Source organism: Lynx canadensis, chromosome B3 (genome assembly GCF_007474595.2).
Source record: "Lynx canadensis isolate LIC74 chromosome B3, mLynCan4.pri.v2, whole genome shotgun sequence".
NCBI lineage: Eukaryota > Metazoa > Chordata > Mammalia > Carnivora > Felidae > Lynx > Lynx canadensis.
In genome coordinates this window covers 29,760,890-29,782,570 of record NC_044308.2, presented here as the reverse complement: position 1 = coordinate 29,782,570, position 21,681 = coordinate 29,760,890, and the positions used below count along the sequence as shown (strand labels likewise).

The following is a 21,681-nucleotide window of genomic DNA, read 5'->3' as shown; positions in this document are numbered from 1 at the left end:
GATCTGTGCTGTATGGGGCGCCTGGGTGGCGCAGTCGGTTAAGCGTCCGACTTCAGCCAGGTCACGATCTCGCGGTCCGTGAGTTCGAGCCCCGCGTCGGGCTCTGGGCTGATGGCTCAGAGCCTGGAGCCTGTTTCCGATTCTGTGTCTCCCTCTCTCTCTGCCCCTCCCCCGTTCATGCTCTGTCTCTCTCTGTCCCAAAAATAAATAAACGTTGAAAAAAAAAAATTTAAGATCTGTGCTGTACAATTTACAGCCAATGTGGCCATTATAAATTAATTTAAATTAAGCAAAATTAGAAATTCTGTTCCTCAGTCACAATAGCCACACGTTGGCTGGTCAGTATCTACACATGGCTATTGGCTACCATATTGGGCTATACCATGTAGCTATTGTCTACAGAATTAGGCAGAGCAGATACAGCAGATGTGGAACATTTCTATCACTGCAGAAAGTGGCATTAGACAGTGCTGATTTAGACTATCAAAGGGTAATAGGGAGGTTATTACAACAAGACCTGAAGAAATGAGGTTGACTCTCGGGGAACCCTCTGCTTTACCTGCTAGTACTGGTATGAGTGGTGGTCAAAATGGAAGAAAATCTACACAAATATATTATTTATTATTTACTTATTAATTTTTTAAGAGAGAGAGCATGGGGGAGAAGGGCAGAGAGAGAGAATCTTAAGCAGGCTCCATAGTTGGTGAGCCCAACACGGGGCTCCATCCCATGACTCTGGGATGAAATCAAGAGTTGGGTGCTCAACTGACTGGTGCCACCCAGGTGCCCCACAACAAACAAATTTAGGCAGGACCACCAAGTCTCAGACCCCTCAAGAATAATGGTCCAGGCAACCTTACCAGATAAAGAACCCCTGCCAACTGAGGTGTTGGCTGAAGGCAAAGTCAACCTGGAATAAATGGTAGAGGAGGGAGGTCACACCTTAGCCAAGGCATAGAGCCCCATATTCCCTACCCGCAGTTTCTTCCTTGCTCAGCCGTGTGTATATTCATATATTTTAATGAATTTATCTTATATTTCCCTTTAATCCACTATTGTATATATTGTTTGCAGAATATTGGGACAGGATTGGGACAGAATTAGAGAAGGAATGGACCTTACCCCAGAAATCTTGGACTTGGAGTTGTATAGAGTAACAATAAAAGAGTGAAAACATCGTCAGTTTGGCAGGCTGGAACTTTGGTGGTGGTGGTGGTGGTGGGGGCACTATAAGCATGAAAAGCAGGCAGAACTGTAATAGGACTTTATTGGTTATTTTGGCTGCTCCGAGTTTGTCTCTCCCAATAACCTTCCCATGTTAGTTTAAGTAGAGCTGGTTTCTGTTGTTTGCAAACAGAACTTCTGACTGGTACAGAAGGATAAATATTGGCAAGGAATTGACCACATGGCTATTTGCAGATGACGTGCTTGTCTTCCTAGAAATTCCTGAAGAATCAATAGGGAAAAAAAATAGAAAACATTAAACAATTAATGTGGTGACCAGATATAAAATTGCGTTCCTGTTTATCAGCCTTCTTCTGCAAGGAAATTTAATTTTTAAAATCCCATTTCAAAAAACATAAAATAAAACCCCATTGTCCATGTAAAATAAAACTAGACCCACAAGGGCCTTGAATGCCAGACTCTTTTGTCTTGATGGTGCTGAGGAGCAAAAGAGAAGGTGTGAGATCGTCTAGACCCATCAGAAAGCTGAACAGGGGAGTGTGCAGGAGGGTGAGGGCTCCGGAGACTCATTCCCCCTGGGACATGTGGCTGCTGCCCGCTGGGCCCAGGAGGGGCGCTGCGGCTTGAGAGCAGTGACAGCGGTAGTGCATGCTGTGCTGGTGGGGCGTGCAAGGGCTCACCCAGGGCTCACCCACGGGAGGGCAGGAGGGACAGGAGTTCTGGTGTGGTCTCCAGAGGGTGAGTCAGTGCCGCTCCTCAGGCCACAGCAGATCCACGTTTTGTGGGCCCTTAGGCTTGTGTACATTGGAGGATTTCTGTAAAGAAAATAATAAAAATTATAAATACAAAATCAGGTATGAACATGAATAATTACTGGGAATGAGAAAAGAAACCAAAACAACCAAAAAAACAATGTATAAGAAAAGCTGACATAGTACAAATATGACAAAATCCCCCCAAATAACACAAAATTCCCCCAAAAGTTTCTTTCGGCTTCACGACTTATTGATAAAGTTGGAAATTTTCAGGATTGTTGCCAAATTGGGGGAAACCTCTATCAAATATCTTTCATAAGTGAGCTGTAAGATTGCAGGGGGAGGACCAGTCTTAAATATTTGGAATTGATGGCTCATTAACCAGAGCAATTCAGATGCATTCTTAAATTGCTGCTACATTGTTTTTAGCTACATAATTGTGTAAGAAAATTACTCTTGCGCTATGTACACTGTAGTTATTGATGAGTATGTGTAGGAGTTTTGTCACTGGAACACTTGTTTCTCTGGGCCGTCTTGTTCTGTTGGGGATTTCGTGTGCCATTTCATCTGGAAATACCAGACCACATCAGGACAAGATGCATCAGTTACACTGAGATGTGATTCCATATAATGAGATGCATAAAACATACAACTTTACCCAGAAGTACTTGCTACTTGTAGGACTCCTACAGTACACAAGCCCTACTAACGATGGAATTCTGACATTCTTTGAGAGGAGAGAATTTCCATTTTGACCGGGCATCCATGAGAAATGAGTCCTATGTTCTGATGGTGGAAGCATTTTTTACCGACCAGCTCTGGTTCTGTACATTTCAAACCTTGTTTCTCCTCCACAACCTGCCAGTACTGGGTGCTGACACATTCATATTTCATATAAATACATATTTCAGTATGACCTCTGGTCTGCACCTTTTTGTCATGATAATGGGTGAGTTGGCATGGTGGGTATTGCTGGGCAGGAGTATTATTGCCAAACGGCTAGCAATAATTTAGCTATACATCAGAGTGATTGTAAAGTACATAACTATATCCCACTAAACCAAATCTTCAATTCAACTTCCCCTTGGTCAGGGTCCCAAAGATGTCCAACATGGTGGAAATATGACATGGGAGTTACAGTGGAAGAGGCAGTGATCTTAATGGAAACATTTCACTTCTGTAAGTTTTACAGAAACATTGTGACCATGTAAATGCATCACTAAGATCCTTCACAGGACTTTGGAGAAGATCTGTGTGAGTTTAATTGACATCACAGTATACCCACCTTTGGCTTTGGCTTTCAAACCAGGGGTTGGGGAACCAGGGAATAGTCCCATTAATCATTCCTGTCACTGAAAATCACAACACAGTCCACACCACATACCTCATGCTCACCCTCTCATCTATTCTCACTACAACCTATGAGGCAGGAAATAGCATTCCCGGACCACAGGTGAAAAAGGGAGGCCCAGAAAAGAAGGACTCTTAGCCAGGGTCACACAATCAACAAGCAATACAGCCCAGCTCTTGTGTCCAGTCCAGGGCTCAGTGCCTACACAAGGCCTACACTGTCACATTTGCACCCACGGTCATCCTGACAGAGAGACAAGGAAGGTGTTATGCTTCTATTTTATAGAGGCAGTAGCTATTATAATTACCTCTCATACCTGCACCCACAGGACGGTTGACAAGCCACTTGTACATCCATGAGTTTATTTAACTGTAACAGCAATCTGCAGGGAGTGTTATCCTCTTTTCTGATAGAGGAAACTGAGGTTCATGGAGGTCATGTGACCTAATTAAAGTCCAACAGCAAGGCACTCCAAGGAGACACTCCAAACCAGGTCTCCTCACTCTTGGTTCAATGCTCTTTTCACTGCACTTTGCTTTCTTCCCCATTAGAGATCAAAGGAACCCCAGAGTATCCTCTAGTCCCATTCCCTTTTGCCACAAATGAGAAACTAAAGCCCAGAGAAGGGAAAGGACTTGCCCAGGTAACACAGATTCTTAACCTAACAGTCAAGTCTGTGTCTCTGCCTCATTTCTCCAGGAGACTTCATCTGCTCCCCCATGTCTAGGGGACCACAATGCTGGCTGGATCTTTGCCCTGACCTCTGACTGACCCATCCAGAAACAGCATATACCAAGTAAGCCTATCACTGTCTTACTGCCCAAACCCCTCTTTTGGGAAATAGTCTCCAACCACAGCTCCCACTGAAGAGGGAGGGGTATCTTAGTCAGCCCTGTTTGTGCTGCGTAGCCCCGCCCCATGGCCACATCTCATTGGATGATACCTATGAGGGAGGCCAATCCTATATGAGCAAGGCTAGACTTAGGCACTCTGGTGCAGGGCCAGAGTAGGTGGGCAGTCTGAGCACTGGAAGGAGCCCAGACAGACTCAAATTTGGAGCCACTTGGCAGAAAGGCAGAAGCACAGAAAAGAGACTAGGGGACCCCAGAAAGAGCCTCTGCTCTGTTCCTTTACCAATCCCATGATTCCTAGCAGTAACGGAGTCCAGGTTATTTTTCTCACACTCCCCACATTGAATGGGTTCCCATGAGTGGTTTTTTTGTACCATACAACTTAGACACTATAGAATTAATTTATTTTTATTTTTTAACTAGTCTAATGGGTGGTACAATCATATGGTTCACAAATCTAAACAAAAAGAATACATTTGGAAGTCTCACTCCCACCCCTGTTTCCAAACTCTATTCCTTAGTCCCCAGAAGGGACTTTTCCCACTTTTATTTATTTCTGGTGTATCTTTTTCAGCATTTCTTTATGCAATTATATGCAAATGTGAATATATATATTCTTACTACCTCCCCCTTCCCATGCTTAAACAAAAGAGCATACTGGTGATTTGGGACTTTCTGTGGTTCCATACAAATTTTAGGATTGTTTGTTCTAGCTCCGTGAAAAATAATGGTGATATTTTGATAGGGATTGCATTAAATGTATGGATTGCTTTAGGTAGTGCAGACATTTTAACAATATTTGTTCTTCTAATGCATGAGCATGGAATGTCCTTCCATTTCTTTGTGTCTTCTTCAATTTCTCTCATCAATGTTTTATAGTTTTCAGAGTACAGGTCTTTCATTTCCTTCATTAAGTTTATTCCTAGGTATCTTATTGCTTTTTTATACAACTGTAAATGGAATTGATTCTTTAATTTCTCTTTCTACTGTTTCATTATTGGTGTATAGATATGCAACAATTTCTGTATATTGATTTTGAATCCTGCAACTTTACTGAATTCATGTATCCATTCTGGTAGCTTTTTTGTGGAGTCTTTCTTTTTCTATATAGAGTATCATATCATCTGCAAATAGTGAAAGTTTTGACTTGTTCCTTGCCAATTTGGATGCCTTTTATTTCTTTGTGTTTGATTGCTGAGGCTAGGACTTCCAGTACTATGTTACATAAAAGTGGCAAGAGTGGTAAGACATTCCTGTCTTATTCCTGATAGAGGAAAAGCTCTCAGTTGTTCCCCATTGAAGATGACATTAGCTGTGGGTTTTTCAGATATGGCCTTTATCATGTTGAGGAACGTTCCCTCTAAACCTACTTTGTTGAAGGTTTTTATCATGAATGGATGATATACTTTGTCAAATGCTTTTTCTTCATCTATTGAGGGGATTATATGGTTTTTATCCTTTCTTTTATTAATTTAGAGTACCACATTGATTGATTTGCAAATATTGAACCACCCTTGCAACCCAGGAATAAATTCCACTTGATTGTGGTGAATGATTTTTTAATGTTTTCTTGGATTTGGATTGCCATTATTTTATTGAGAATTTTTGTATCCATGTTCATCAGGGATATTGGCCTGTAGTTCCCTTTTTTAGTTGAGTCTTTATCTGTCTTGGTATCAGGGTAATGCTGACCTCATGGAATGAATTTGCAAGTTTTCCTTCCTTTTCTACTTTGTGGAATAGTTTGAGAAGAATAGGCATTAACTCTTCTTTAAATGTTTGGTAGAATTCACCTGTGAAGCTATCCTGCCCTGGACTTCTGTTTGTTGGGAGATTTTTGATTACTGAACCAGTTTCTTTGCTGGTTATCAGTCTGACCCCCAATAGTCAAAGCAACCTTGAAAAAGAAAAGCAGGGCACCTGGGTGATCTGACTTCAGCTCAGGTCATGATCTCATAGTTCATGAGTTTGAGTTCCACATCAGGTGAGCCTGAGCCCCGTTTTAGGTTAGCACGAGCCCCACTTTGGTTAAAACATGAGCCCCGGGTGAGCCCCATTTCTCTCTCTCTCTCTCTCTCTCTCTCTGTCCCTCGTGGGATTCTTTTTCTCTTTATCTGTCTGCCCCTTGCTCACTTGTACTCTCTCTCTCTCTCTCTCTCTCTCTCTGTCTCTCAAAAAAGAAAAAAAAAAGAAAAGCTGGAGACATCACATTTCGGAACTTCACATTATATTACAAAGCTGCAGTGATCAAAACAGTACAGTACTGGCACAAAAATAGACACATAGATCAATAGAACAGAATAGAAACCCCAGAAATGAACCCACAACTATCTGGTCAATCTTTGACAAAGCAGGAAAGAATATCCAATGGAAAAAAGACAACAAGTGGTCTCTCCAACAAATGGTGCTGGGAAAACTGGACAGCAACATGCAAAAGAATGAATCTGGACCACTTTCTTATGCCATACACAAACATAAATTCAAAATGGATTAAAGACCTAAATGTGAGATGGGAAATTATAAAAATCCTAGAGGAGAATACAAGCAGTAATTTCTTTGACATTGGCCGTGGCAACTTATTTCTAGATATGTCTCCTCAGGTAAGGGAAACAAAAGCAAAAATAAACTATTGGGTCTTGATCAAAATAAAAAGCAGCTGCACAACAAAGGAAACAATAAAATGAAAAGGCAACCTATGGAATGGGAGAAGATATTTGCAAAATGATGCGTCTTTACATATTTAGTATGCAAAATATATAAAGAACTTACAAAACTCAACACCCAAAAAACCAAAAATGGGCAGAAGACATGAACAGACATTTTCCCAAAGAAGACATACAGATGGCCAACAGACACATGAAAAGATGCTCAACAACATTCATCATCAGGGAAATACAAATCAAAACTACAATGAGATATCACCTCACACCTGTCAGAATGGCTAAAATCAACAATACAAGAAACAACAGGTGTTGGCAAGGATGTGGAGAAAGGGGAACCCTCTCGTACTGTTGGTGGCAATGTAAACTGGTGCAGCCACTCTGGAGAACAGTATGGAGGCTCCTCAAAAAGTTAAAAATAGAACCACCCTATGACCCAGCAATTGCACTACTAGGTATTCACCCAAAGAATACAAAAACACTAATCAAAAGGGATACATGCACCCCAATATTTATAGCAGCATTATCTACAATGGACAAATTAGGGAAACAACCCAAATGTCCACTGACTGATGAATGGATAAAGAAGATGTGGTATTTATATATAATGGAATATTACTCGGACATAAAAAAGAATGAAATCTTGCCATTTGCAATGATGTGGATGGAGCCAGACAGTATTATGCAAAGCAAAATAAATCAGTCAGAGAAGGACAAATGCCATATGACTTCACTCATGTGAAATTTAAGAAACAAAACAAATGAGCAAAGGGGAAAAAAAAGAGAGAGAGAGGCAAACCAAGAAAGTGGCTCTTAACTATAGAGAACAAACTGATGGTTATCAGAGGAGAGCTGATAAGCTCAAGGAGAACACTTGTGATGAGCACCTGATGTTGTATGAAAGTGATGAATCACTATATTGTACCCTTGAAACTAATATTACACTGTATGTTAACTAACTGGAATTTAAATATAAACTTAAAGACATTTTTTAAAAAAGTAGCAGTGGCACCTGGGTGGCTCAGTTGGTTAAGTGTCCAACTATTGGTTTCAGCTCAGATCATGATCTCACTGTCCATGAGTTTGAGCCCCACATTGGGCTCTCCACTGACAGTGCAGAGCCTGCTTGGGATTCTCTCTCCTCCCTCTCCCTCTGCCTCTGCCTCACTCTTTTCTCTACCCTTCTCTCTCTCTCTCTCTCTCTCTCAAAATAAGTAAGTAAACTTTTAAAATAAGTAGAACACTATATACATTTCTCTGTATCTTGCTATTTTCATGAACAGTCCTGGAAATCATTCCATGCCATAAAGCGATGCAATTTTCTTTACAATCAAAGTCCATGGTTCATGTTTGGGGTTCAACTAACCCTGCCAAGGTGTGAGATGCCATCCCCCACCCCCCCACCCCCCCACCCCCCGTCCCCTGCCGAGGCCTGTCATTTCATGTAAAACAAAAGAGAGGCAGTATCAGGAAATATTCCCGGTCTCTCAGCTGGTGGGGAGAATGGCAGAAGTGAGGTTTTGAGGGGCGCCTGGGTGGCTCAGTCGAAGCATCTGACTTCAGCTCAGGTCATGATCTCCTGCTTTGTGAGTTCAAACTGGGTCAGGCTTTGTGCTGACAGCTCAGAGCCTGGAACCTGCTTCAGAGTCTATTGTCTCCCTCTCTCTTCCCCTCCCCTGCTTGCTCTCTCCCTCTCTCTCTCAAAAATGAATAAAAATTAAGAGAAGAAGAAGAAGAAGAAGAAGAAGAAGAAGAAGAAGGAGGAGGAGGAGGAGGAGGAGGAGGAGGAGGAGAAGGGGAATGAGAAGAAGAACAAGTGAGGCTTTGACCAGTGTCTGCCGGAGACTGAGGCACCCGACCTAGGGACCTAGGGCTTGGCCATGGCAGGGATAAAAGCCCATCATCATCTTACCACAAGACTTGCTGGCCTCTGCCCCTCTTCGGCTTCGTCTGGTTTCTTCCCTGTGGAGTTTAGAAATAGGTCTCTCAACTACTTCAGATCTTCTCCCCACATTTCTCTTGCACAGAACTGCTCCACCCACTGAGTCAGTGACTGTAGAAACCGGAAAGCTGCTAAGGCCTCCCTTGCCGTCCCCCCTCTCCACCTGTCTCGGCACTGCTATGCTCACCTCTGCCCCTGGAGGGTCCTCCCTCCCCCATGGCAGCAAGGACTGCGGGCCCAGAACAGGCAGCTTCCCTTGCCCTCTGCTTGTATCCATGGCCTTGGGGAGGCTGTGTTTGGCTCCCCTGCCTGAGCTCCCCTGCCTTTACCCTCTGCCTCCCTCGGGCTTCCCTGGCCCCTGGCCCCTGCTTTTCCACACCCCTTATTCCTGCCCTCTGCCTAGTGCCCCACCCGAGGCACTGGGCTGCCCTGGGTGCCTGCCTCAGAATCACTCTTCCCATTTACTCTTTCTCCTTCTCCCCCACTTCTTTATTCAATTCTTCTGCAAATTGCTTTTGAAATTCTATTCCTGCTCCAATACTCACTTCCACTGAAATGCCTTTCTTGACTTTCCAGCCTGCTCCAACACCCCACCAACAATTTACTGCTGGTCACCTCCTCTTGTAGTGAATTGTGGTGCATTTGTCTTTCATTCTTCTCTCTCCTTGCCATCTCTCTCTCTCTCTCTTTTTTTTTTTTTTTTTTTTGCTTCTGGCTTTGGTAGGGCCATTGCACCGAATTGGTGTCAAGTGCATCTCTATACCTGAAAGGAGTGATTATTTTACTTTATTTTATTTTATTTTATTTTATTTTGTTTTATTTTATGTTTATTTATTTTTGAAAAGAGAGAGAGAAAGCAGGTGAGGGGCAGAGAGAGAAGGGGACAGAGGAGCTGAAGTAGGCTTCTACGCTGACAGCCAAGAGCCTAATGTGGGGCTCAAACTCACGAACCAGGAGTTCACGACCTGAGCTGAAGTTGGACACTTAACCAACTGAGCCACCCAGGTGCCCCAGGAGCGATTATTTTATATGACTGCACATGCACTGTCGTCCCCAGCAGGGCCTGAGAGCCCCTGCTCCAGCTACTCCTTCAGTCGGGAAAACTCCCTGCACCCTAGAGGGACACGCAGAAGAATAGGACGTCCTTGCTGCCCTGCAGGATCCCCCAGTGTGTTGTAGAAGACAAGTCCTGTGCAAGGATAACTGGGGACTACAGGTTGTATTTGTGGTGGAACTTCATCCCCTTTAGTAACTGTTAAGCATTTTTTGAGCATCTATTATGTGTCAGGCATCGTGCTGTTACTTCACTTACGTTGCCTCATTTCATTTTAACAACCACTGCAAGTTTGGTATTGTTAACTTCACTGTACAGATGAGAAAACTGAGGTGAGAAACTTGAGTAACTCACATGAGGTGACATAGGAGGTTCAGAGTCAGGATTTGATTCCAGGATAGTTTGACCCCAACGCTAGGTTCCTTCACTGGCTAGAGCAGCCCTCTCTCAGCTCTGATAGCAAAAAGGAGCAGCTTTCACACTGGTTCCTTACCTTGCCTCTTTTCTACCCTCAGTGTAACAGGCTGGGGACAGAGCTGGCCCTGGAGGATGGAAGAGGGCAATTGGCCTGCACGGGGCTGGGGGGTGGGAAGCAGTGCTTGTCTGTTTGTCTGCACACATGCACAAGGACACAGCTAGTAGGGACAGTAGATCTTATGGGAGTAAATGAGGCTATCCTTGCCTTTTTAATGCACTAGCATCTTCACTTGTGTGGAAGCCTTAATACCACCAGAATCACATCTGATAGGAACCCCTAGTTCAAAAAGAGCTACACCCTTCGATCAACAAACCATTACTGAGGTCTTCCCATAAGTGGGGCATGGAATAAAGAGATGCATGAGAAACAGACCTTTCTCCTAAGAGCTCATAACACTGTCCATCACCATGTGGCAAGTAGCTTGACAGAAGAATGCCTGGGGGCTGGGGGGCTGTCAGAGCACAGGGAAGAGGATTTCACTCAGCTTCAGGAGGTAGATCAGGAATCCTTCTTGGAGGTGATGCCTGAGCTGAATTTTAAAGGGTGAGCAGTCTTTCAAGTAAAGGCAGGTGAAGAGGGCATGCCAGCCCATGTGTGTAATGTGTCCAAAGGCTGGGAGAGGAGAGGGGGCAAGGCAGTTTTGGAGAACAGTAAATAGTTGAGTATGACCAGAGCCTCCGCCAAGGGCTTTGTTACAAAGGGTCATTTGCCAAGGTAGGAGTTTGGTCCCTGTTCAGTAGATAAAGAGAATTAATAAAATCCTTTAAGTGAGGGTAAGGCATGGTCAGAGTTGCATTTTAGAGAGATCATTCCAGGAGATGTCTTATTCTAAATGGTGCCTGGAGAGCAGCCCCTATTATAGCCTCCAGTACTTCTTGCACAAACACACACACACAAAACACAAAAATGCAAAACAATTCTGAAAATCAAAACTGACAGATAATCAATTACGAGATTCTGAAAGACAAAACAATTGCTTGTCCATGCTTCAACTAGGAAACAAAGCAATCCACTGACATACATAAAGATAGAAATACACTTAATTCTCTTTGTCATCCAGAGACCCCAAATATTTAACAACTAGAAAATTGCACAACTGCCCTTTTGCTGTCATGGGCTGCTTTTTTGAGGTAGCCAGTGCAGTGTTCTCAACTTCCTGTCCTTTTTCTTCTTTTGTAAAGATTTTATTTTGAAGTAATTGCTACACCTAACGTGGGGCTCGAACTCACAACCTTAAGATCAATAGGGAGGAAGAAGTTAGAAAAATAAAACAGAGGGCACTTGAGTGGCTCAGTTGGTTGAGTGTCTGACTTCGGCTCAGGTCATGATGTCACGGTTTGTGAGTTCAAGCCCCGCATCAGGCTCTGTGATGACAGCTCAGAGCCTGGAGCCTGCTTCAGATTCTGTCTCCTTCTCTCTCTGCCCCTCCCCACTTGTGCTCTGCCTCTCTGTCTCTCAAAAATAAATACATGTAAAACAATTTTTTTAAAAAAATAAGACAGAAAACTAAGCCCAAGTAAAGTGGAAGAAAGGAAATAATAACAAAAATGAGTCAAATAGGAAGGCAATTAATTTATTAATTAAATTTAGCAATGTTGCTGGATCCATTCTCCGTATACCAAAATCAGTAGTACTTCTACTAACCACCTACAGTTAGTGAAATTCAACAATGAGACCATTTACAGTAACATTAAAAAAGCAACAAATTTATAGGAACACATCTAGTGAAAGGTGTACAAGACCACATACTATATTACTGAGAAAAATCAAAGAAAACCGAAATCAAGGGAGGAGGGGATGTACCATGTTCATAGATTAAAGGACTAAGAATATTCATACCAGCACCATTCTAAATACCCTAAACTAGAAACAACCCAAATGGTCCTCAACAATAGAATGCACAAATTCAGCATGATGTAATCCTACAACTGAATACATTCAGCAATGAGAATGAACAAACTTCTGCTGCATGCAGCAACCCAGATGAATTCCATAAACATCATGTGGAACAGTACACATTTATTTCATTTATAAAAAGTTCAAAAACAGACAAAATGACTCTATGGTGTTAGAAGTCTGGATAGCAGGAGATAAAGACAAAGAGGGGCTAGGAGAGATTTCTGATGTTAGTCATCTGTTTCTTGACCTGGGTGGTGGCTTCATAAGGGTGTTTGCTTTGTTATAATCAAGCCATACATTTATGGTTTGTGCACTTTTCTGAATACGTTTTAATTCAAAAACTCAATAAAAAAAAGAATAATTCAGGAAATGGAAAATTGTGATATAAAGGACTTACAAGGTTTCTCAAATTCCATGATCCAGATGAATTCTGTGTCATATGTGGATACTGCAGCTCAGCAAAAGAGCTGAGCACTTTATAGTTATTCATTTATTTAGCCCTCTCTGATTAAATAGTGTTCTATGAAATAGGCAATACTCTTATCATCCACCTACCCACTCTCAATTTGAAGATAGTTGCAAAAGTCTGGAAAAAAAAATTAGTGAATATCATTTCTCATTTTCCAGGTGAGAAAACAGGCCCAGAGAGTTTAAAAAAAAATTTTTTTAACACTTATTCGTTTTTGAGATTGAGAGAGACAGAGCATGGGTAGGGAGGGGCAGAAAGAATGGGAGATACAGAATCAGAAGCAGGCTTCTGATGCTGAGCTTGAACTCATGGACCGTGAGATCATTTCCTGAGCCAAAGTCAGAAGCCCAACCAACTGAGCCACCCAGGCACCCCAGGCCCAGAGAGTTTAAAGTAACTTCCGCAAAGTCAAAAGATAACTAAGGAGTAAGAACCAAGAGTCAAACCTTGGCAGTTTAGTCCCAGGACTCATGCCCTCTGCCACTCTGCAGAGTCAGCTTGTCAGCTGTTTCTCTTCCATTCCACTCCTTCCTCAGTTCCTGGACCAGTGTTTCTCAAGCTACATAATTCCTTCCACAGTCCATGTGGTGTCTTTGCCCATGTTTGATGACACTAAAAACAATAGCGCTTCCTATTGTATTGCAGCACTTGCCAATAATGGACAAACTTTTTAAAAGCTTGGAACCCTGTGCCAGGAAAATCACTGAACAAAAAGTCTTCTGTATTTTTGTCACTAGAAACAGAGTTGGGAAGGGCACATAATACACATGTTCACTGCCAAGAAACTTGCATAATGATTTTCTGCATCTTTAAAGCCCTGAATCCATTAAGGCTTTTTAACTGGTATTTACCACACAAAGGGCAGATATTATCCATATCCATCCCCAAGCTCCTCTTCATGCCATCTTTTATCTAGAACTGTTAAAAATGCTCAGTTAACTATGCATAAACATGTGGAATAATCAGTATTCTCAGCTTTGTAAAAATGCAGAAAAAATTTTTAGGAAATATACCAATTATGAACAGTAGTTATCTTTGGGTTGTAGCTTTTTGCGTTGGTTTTTATTTTTTATTTTTTGGTATCCTCAAATTTTCTACAATGATTATATGTCACCTTTTAAATAATACAATTTTTAAAATCAGCTCAGAGTACATAAATTTTTATATAATCATGTAATCATAATTATGTCAAAATGTGTATATAGTAAAAGACTGGAAGTTTTATTATTATTGTTAATAACTTTTTCTGGATGTAGGGCAATGAGTTTTTTTCTCATTCTACTTTTTAGAACTTTCCAATTTTTCTGTAACAATCATATCAGTCAAGATTCTTGATTGCAGGGGTGCCTGGGTGGCTCAGTCAGTTAAGTGTCAGACTTCGGCTCAGGTCATGATCTCATTGCTCGTGAGTTTGAGCCCCACGTCAGGCTCTGTGCCTGCTTCAGATTCTGTTTCTGTCTCTTAGCCCCTCCCCTGCTCATGCTCTGTCTCTCTCCTTCTCAAATATAAATAAAAAATGAACATTTAAAAAAAGAAAAAAAAGATAAAAAAGATACTTGATTATCAAGAGTGGAAATTGAGTCCAGCTACCTTAAGCAGAAAAGGCTTTATTATAAGATCATAAGGTGTTTCTCACTATCTTTTGGAAGCAAAGGAAGGCTTAGTAGGACAGAACCCAACCAAGGTCAAACCAAGGTCAACGATTTGGTTAGGAGACTGTCACTGGAACTGCCACCCAGGCACTCGTAGCCATTGCTGCTGCTGGACTCCTGATGCCCGCATTGCTATAACAAATATACTAACTGTCCCTCTGTCTTTGTGCCACTCTTTCATGGTCCAGATTTCTGGGCAGGATCCCCTGATTCACTAACAACAATCACGTGCCCATGTTCTAGCTGCCTGAGCTCAGGGAGCACTGTCTGGCTCTTGACTGGGCTTCCCACAAGGTTCATACAATGGGGATCCTTCCAAACAGACAGGGAGTTCAAATGTGGGATAGCTCAAAAAAAAGATAAATGTCTACTACACTCAGATATTGTTACTATTATTATTATTGTTATTTGCAATGTCTCAAATCAGGCTTCAGAGCTGGTCTAATAAAGATACTAATCACCATAAGTAGGCATTGCTTTTATACTGGGAATAATAATTTTTTTTTTTTTTTTTTATAAAACACAGACACTTTGTGTCTGTCACACAACATGGATCAGAGTGCATTTTACTTTACACGGTGTGGATTAAAAAACGGGGTTTTATTGGGAGAAGTTATAAGCCAAGGATCAGTGAAAAAAGGGCACGAGGACTCTATCTTCCCCTTGTTCCCCAGACAGGTGTGCCATGGTCAAGTGCCGCAGGACACAGACTGGGTCTGTGTTTCTGGGGATGGACCTCACACCCTTATTTGCTCCTTTTTTTCTAAGTGCAACTTTACCAGTGAAGGTAAAATCAGATTGCCTGAGCACTGGGCAGTAGGAATTTATAGAGTGCCAGGAGTTACCCGAGAAGGCTACTTTTCTAGAAAGGAGAAGTCTCCCGGTGAGTGGAAGGAGTCAGCAAGGGATAGTATGGGTATTGACACCCAGGTCTTGGCCTGGATGGGACGATGGGTGTGCTGTTCATTGAGCGAAACAACACAAGCAGAAGAGGGATAGGGTAGGCTTGGGGGAAGCGATGAGTTTGGTTTGGGACGTGCTGAGTCTGGAGTATGTATAAGTCACTCCCGGACAAGGTCAGGGTTCCCATTATACACCCCCCACAGCAGCCTGCACCTCTCTTTTGTATTGCTAATCCTGAATGCACTTTAATCAATAACTGCAGAATTAGTATTGAATCTTTATTCCAGATCATGAGTTCCCAGAGGTCTTGGCTCGGGTCTAACTACTTCACTGTTATATCCCCAGCACTTGGCATTCAGTCAGGCACAGAGTAGGTAACCAATACATATGTGTTGAATGAATTAATGAATCTCTGTGGAGACCTAGAGCAGGCAGTGGGATATGTGGATAGGAAACTGAAAGACCTGGGATGAAGATCTAGATTCAGGAGAGTTCCACACTTAGATACTGAATTCAAGGCACTGGGTAAGCTGGGTTACCCACTGAGCCCAGGTGCGTTGAGAAAACCAAAGAGGCTAAGCCAGAACCCTGGGAAACACCATCATACCAGGGCGGCAAGGAGAGGAGCAGCCAGAGGTAGGTAGAGAACTAAGAGATAGGGTGGTGTTCTGGAAGCTAAGGGAGAAGAGAGTTTTCAGCATGGTGGAGTGAATGGAGTCAAATGCTGTCAGTTAGGAGTTCTCGTAAAATGAAAAACACCAGTACTTGTGAAGTTCTTGTGTGCCAGGCACTGTTCTAACAGCTCTCAATGTATTAACTCCCTTAATTTTCAAGACCACCAAGTGAGATGGGTGTTATCATTATTGTTCCCTCCCTAAAACGAGGACACTGAGGCACAGAGAGGCCACCCAGCTAGGAAGTGGGAGGGCTGTATTCTGAACCTAGGTTATCTGTTTCCCAGGTCTGTGCTCTTCACCATTATATCTGCTGCCTCAGAAAAGAGGTAGCCGGTGGGTCACAAGTAACATCAGGGGGAACAAATTTCAGCGGGGCTGTGGGGTGAAGCTACATGGCAATGAGAAAAAAGGTGAGTTGGAAGCAAGAGAGTCAAGACCAGAAGTCCAGCCCTTCGCTACAAAGAGTGGTCCAGCTACACTCACCCCACCTGGGAGTCCATGAGGCATGCAGAACCTCGAGCCGCAGCCAGCTCTTCTGAATCAGATTTTGCAGTTTAACAAGCTTCTTGGGTGATTCATGTGCCTGGTGAAGTCTAGTTGGACTAGATGATCTTTCAGGAACTTAGGCTGTGAAGAGAGAGAGACAGAAGAACACAGTGTTAAGTGAAAGGTTTTTTTAGGTTGGAGAGCCTTGAGCAGGTTTATAGACTGAGACCAGTGGTTTGCAACTCCTGTAACATCCTAGAAGCATCTGGGTGCTATTAAAAAATACTAGTTTCCTAAGGCCTACCCTCAGAAAGTCTGTGGCCCAGGTGATTCTAATGAATCTACATGGCCTACCCAAGGGGAAGGCACAAGTAAGGAAGGACAGGATGGAGGTGGAGACGCCAGGGAATAAAAAAATGGATGAAGGTCTCCTCAGGGAAATGGGAAGGGATGGGGTAAGGATGAAGAAATGCAAAGATGTTTTGTGGAAGGAGGGAAAGCAGTAACAATAAAGCAGAGAGAAATGTGTAGAGGGTGGGGACCCGCAGGCCTGAGAGCCATGATTGGTTGATTCTTTAAATGCTAACTAGGACATGCATGGTGTGAGAAGAGGGTACTTTAAGTCAGATGGTGTTACTGGCCTGCTCAGGGCCTTGCAGTATGTTTCCATCACACATGGCTTACTAGGCCCTTGGTGACTTCATTCTCTGCTCTCCACTGACCTCCAGCACACCAACCTCTTCAGTATTCCTTTTCCCACTGACCATGTTCCTGCCTCGGGGCCTTTGTACTTGCTACTCCCACCTATGGGCTGTTGTTCCTCCAGATACTCACATGGCCTGTTCCCTTACTTCAGTCAGGTCTCCTCCAATGCCCTCTTCTCAGAGAAGACTTCCCACATCATTCTCTATTCCCTTTCTCTGAATTGTTTTCTGTTACTGCCCAACATCAGGTCATAAAGCTACTTGCCTATTTGTTTCGGTCTGCCTTCTCTACCAGAACACAAATTCCATTGTCTTGTTCACTGTGGAAAACCCACCGCCTAGACCAATGAGGCACAGAGGTGTGCTTGTAAAAAGTTTGATGAGTGAATAAATGACAGGTGCTGCTTGGTGCAAATAAATAGGATACTGAAATGAACAGGTATTGCTGACAGTGCCTGGGGAAAGTGACTAGGTAGGGAGATTGAGGAAGAATAAGATGAGTAAGGACAAGTAAACAGGCAACTTAAAGGCCTGACCGAGGAGGAAGCAAAGGGTTGTAGCAGCAAGAAAGACTATGGTTTCTGCACTACACCAGCAACTCTGTGTTGGTCTGGGAAAGTCTGTTAATCTAAACCTCAATCTCCCCATCAGTAAAATGAGGTTGATGACCATAGTACCCTCCACGTAAGTGTATGATGGGGGTTAAGTGAGCTAGTAGCTCTGGGTGGCTCAGTTGATTAAGCATTGGATTTAGGCTCAGGTCATGGTTGGTGGGTTCGAGCCCTGCATCTGGCTCAGTGCTAGCAGTGCAGAGCCTGCTTGGGATTCTCTCTCGCTCTCTCTCTCTCTCTGTCCCTCCTCTACTCACACTCTTTCTCTCTTAAGAGATAAACTTTTTTTAAAAATGTAAAGAAACTATAAGCTCTCAATACATGCTAATTACTGTGATCAATCCCAGATCATGGGAAGAGTGTGAAATGTTGCCACCTAAAAAAAAATTTCTGTAATCATTCCAAGTGTTGACCCAAAATGTCCCATCCTGATATAGCCTTGACTTGTTACCTTGCCACCACCCACCATCCACACAAACATGTCTCTGCTTTGCCAAAGCCATCAGCAGCCTTTTCTCCTTTCTTTTTCTTCTTTTTTAAGTGTTTATTTATTTTTGACAGAGACAGAGCACGAGCAGGGGAGAAACAGAGAGAGAGGGAGACACAGAATCCGAAGCAGGCTCCAGGCTCTGAGCTGTCAGCACAGAGCCCGACATGGGGCTTGAACCAACAAACCATGAGATCATGACCTGAGCCGCAGTCGGACCCTTAACCTATTGAGTCACCCAGGCACCCCGCCTTTTCTACTTTCTGATGACTCTTCCGAGAACTACCCTAGCGCCTGACACAATAAGTTCTCCATAAATTGTTGGAGTTCACTACAATTCTCCCAAACAGTGCTGCTTAAGTGTTACCTTGTCAGGAAAACCTTGATGTGAATTTGTGGCTCTGGCCTTTTTAAGGAAGATGGGCTATGTACAAAGACAGCATTCTACGGGCTTGGAATCATCTATAAGACTGGCATAGTAAACATACCTCAATAGGACGGGAGTGGGTTTGTTCCTCTGGAACTTCCCTGATATGCCTTAGGCGTCCAAGGGCGGCCAGAGGCCAAGAGCTGGTGCGGAACCGTCGACTCCTTTAAAAGGCGTGGCCTCGCTGTAGCCGCCGCGGGAGTGACTGGCTCAAACTGCCGGGGGCGGGACTCGGTTGCCAGGGAGCGGCGCGGGGAGCTCGGGGAGCTCGGGGATCTGCGGAGGCTGCGCGAAGAAGCGAGGTGCTTGCTGGGGCCGGGGCTGCGCGACGGCACTGGGGGCTGCGGTGAGCGCCGCGCAGGCCGTGCAGTTCCCAGCGGAGAGGCGCCGTCGCCATTGCCGCCTCGCTCGGTGAGCGCATCCCGCTCGCTGAGCAGGGCCCCAGTGGGGCGCCGGTACCATGGGCCAGTGCGGCATCACCTCCTCCAAGACCGTGCTGGTGTTTCTTAACCTCATCTTCTGGGTGAGCGGGGTCGCCGGGCGGGAAGGGCGAGGGGCCGGCGGCGCGGGTGAGGGGAGGCCTCGTCTGAGGCGCCCCAGGGCCCGGCGGCGACGGGGCCCTGCGGCGAGGCCCCTCGCGGGCTGGGACGGAGGCCCCGGGCGTAGAGGGCGGTGAAGGGAAGCCCTCGGGCGGCCTTCGCGATTGAGCTTCTTGAGTCCCCGACCGGCTGGCTCCGCGCAGTGAGGCTGGGCCGACACCGCCCCCCCCCCTTCCGGCCCTTCCCCTGGAACAGCCTGCTCGTCCGAGAGCTCTCAATGCAGATTCTTTCAGGACACCAGGCTTGAAATAGGATATTCCCCAAAGGGTCAGGCTCCTCTTTCTTTGTCAGGGCCCGGAGCCCCCGCAGCTCCAGTGGCAGTCCTGAAGCGTGTGAGCAAACGGTGCAGCGACGCGGGGACGCTAGCGGCACAGGGCTGAGGGATTTTGACTTCCAGTTCTTTGTGTATCTAGAACTTGTTATTTGGTTACCAGCCCAGAAAACTGAAAGGTTTCAACTTATTAAGCCAAATAATTCTTTGCCCGGGAAAATCATTATACTTGTTTGGTCATTGGGCGTGAGTAACCTGAGATTATAAACCTTGGTGAAATAGGATTCGGATGTCAAAAGATTTTGAAAGCGATGAGTTCACTTTCAATAAAAGGTGGCTTGTGAATTTTTTTGGACACGCCCCCGAAGAAAGGAGTGTTTATAACCACTTAGTTCATCTTAGTTCGGTTTCTTATCTCACCAGGGACTTGTAATAACCGGTGTTGTTCCTATCATTCTCCACCCTCTAGTCCATCTGGACCTTGCACCCGGATGAATAGTAAGCATTTCTTCCCTTACATCGTTTTCTTTAAGAAACAAAATCCAGCCCGAAATCTTCAGCAGTAGAATAAGGTTCAGCCTCCTCTTGGTGTTGCAGCTGAAGTCCTCAGTCACCTTTCCTTCCTCATGACTGGCCAGGTTCTTGCTGTCCAGTCCCCAGACATTCCTTGAATGTTCATACTTTGCTTTTGTGTGTCCCCATTCAACTGCTCCTTCTCACGCACACCTAATTTGGAAGGAATCCTTACCTCCTTACCACCGCGCCCCGCCCCTCCCCCCCCCCCCCCCCCCGCAACAAAGGATGAAGCGTTTCATATCCCAACCCCTGTAGCATAAAAGGATAATTCTATATAATAAGGCATTTACTACACACTCTTACTGCCATAGAGTCTTTTAGGGTATTTCTGGTGTGATGGAAAGAGTCCCAATAATACCTGTTCAAAATCACACATATGACATTGGGATTTCTATGATCTTTTCTAATTAGAACAGTATTTCTCATACTTTAGTTTGAGTTACCAGCCTTTTTAAAAGGTAAAAGAATATTTCAGTGATCCTCAAATGAGAAACACTCAATTAGATAATAAGGTACTTAGGTAGAGACTTGGCTTTGTATCCTTTACAGTTTCTTGGGATTTTTATGGGCATAGCTATTTGACTTTGAAGAGTAAACTATCAAATGAATTCTATGCTATTCAGTCTCAGGGACTGGAATCATTAATGTAACAAAATATTAAACATATAGGAGCCATTTTCTTTAATTAATTTTTCGTTTACTGTAAAATATCAGTTAATTCTAAGTGCTCATGAATCTTTGGAAATTGTGTATCTACTACTGGTACTTCTGTGGAGAAAGGTCATACCGAACTTCACTTGTGCTTGTCATAGTGGGTTATTGCCAAGACTAAAGTCATACTGTGTAGTAAAAATACCCTTTTTCTGGGTTAGTAGGATAGTAAAGCTTTTGTGAGCAGTAATAAGTTAAACAGACATGCAGGGTCAGGGGTGGGAAATGTGGCTTAGAGCAGGATTAGTGGAACATAACTAATGAGGAAACAGTATTAGACATGTCTCCCACCTAACAGTTTAGGGACAAACTGTTGGAATCTGATGATGCTCGTAATGATAACTAAGATTTTAGTATTTATACCCAGGCAGTGTGCTGAGCACTTTACAGTCTGTGTCCTCACAGCAACCCTATCTGACAGTAAATATTCTTATGCATATTTTACAGATGCAGACTTTATGGTTTACTGAGGCGAAGTTGCACACCCAAGGTGTGGCAGAGCCTGTGTTCAATCCCAGGTTGTATTATTATCTAGAGCCTGTGATGTTAGAGCAAAATGTGATTTTAAAAGATTTGGAAAGGGGAAGGAACTCCTTAGCCAAGTTAAAGTCACTTTCTCTAAACCATACTAATTTTAACCTTGGTTAGAGCCAGTACTTTCATGTAAACTACACTGACTTGTCAGTTTAAAAAATTAGGTCATTATGAGGAAGTACATAAAACAGATGTTAACTGGTCCCTCCTGAGAATGTAATGCATTCTTCAGTTCTAATAAGTGTATTCTTATATAATGGCCCCTCCCTCCTTTTAATGCCGCATACGTGGAAGAATAAACATTCCCTGCATAGAGCATATCAAAAGTTTATCTAGGTTCCCTGGAGCAACTTTGTGAAGACTATATTAGCTGTGTTGCACTAGTTCCTCACTATCAGA

General features: G+C 43.7%; 1 protein-coding gene and 1 long non-coding RNA gene across 3 annotated transcripts in view; one reads left to right on the top strand and one right to left on the bottom strand.

The window, feature by feature from the left end:
- Window positions 1–1,250: 1,250 nt before the first annotated feature.
- On the bottom strand, window positions 1,251–18,741 carry LOC115515641. Of its 2 annotated transcripts, none has more exons than XR_003969355.1 (4): window positions 18,653–18,741; window positions 16,360–16,503; window positions 1,866–2,000; window positions 1,251–1,446 (listed from the first exon to the last, which is right to left on the bottom strand). It is a non-coding gene; the product is annotated as an uncharacterized LOC115515641 (long non-coding RNA). The 2 variants fall into 2 exon arrangements; XR_003969356.1 differs by having other exon boundaries at window positions 16,365–16,503.
- Window positions 18,742–18,928: 187 nt separating this feature from the next.
- The window catches only part of TSPAN3 (tetraspanin 3), a 29,562-nt gene continuing 26,809 nt past the window's right edge, over window positions 18,929–21,681 (top strand). The window contains exon 1 of the mRNA XM_030317631.1: window positions 18,929–19,114. Within this exon, the coding sequence (XP_030173491.1) occupies window positions 19,052–19,114 (63 nt within the window). The 5' untranslated portion in view covers window positions 18,929–19,051. The remainder of the gene's footprint in view (window positions 19,115–21,681) is intronic.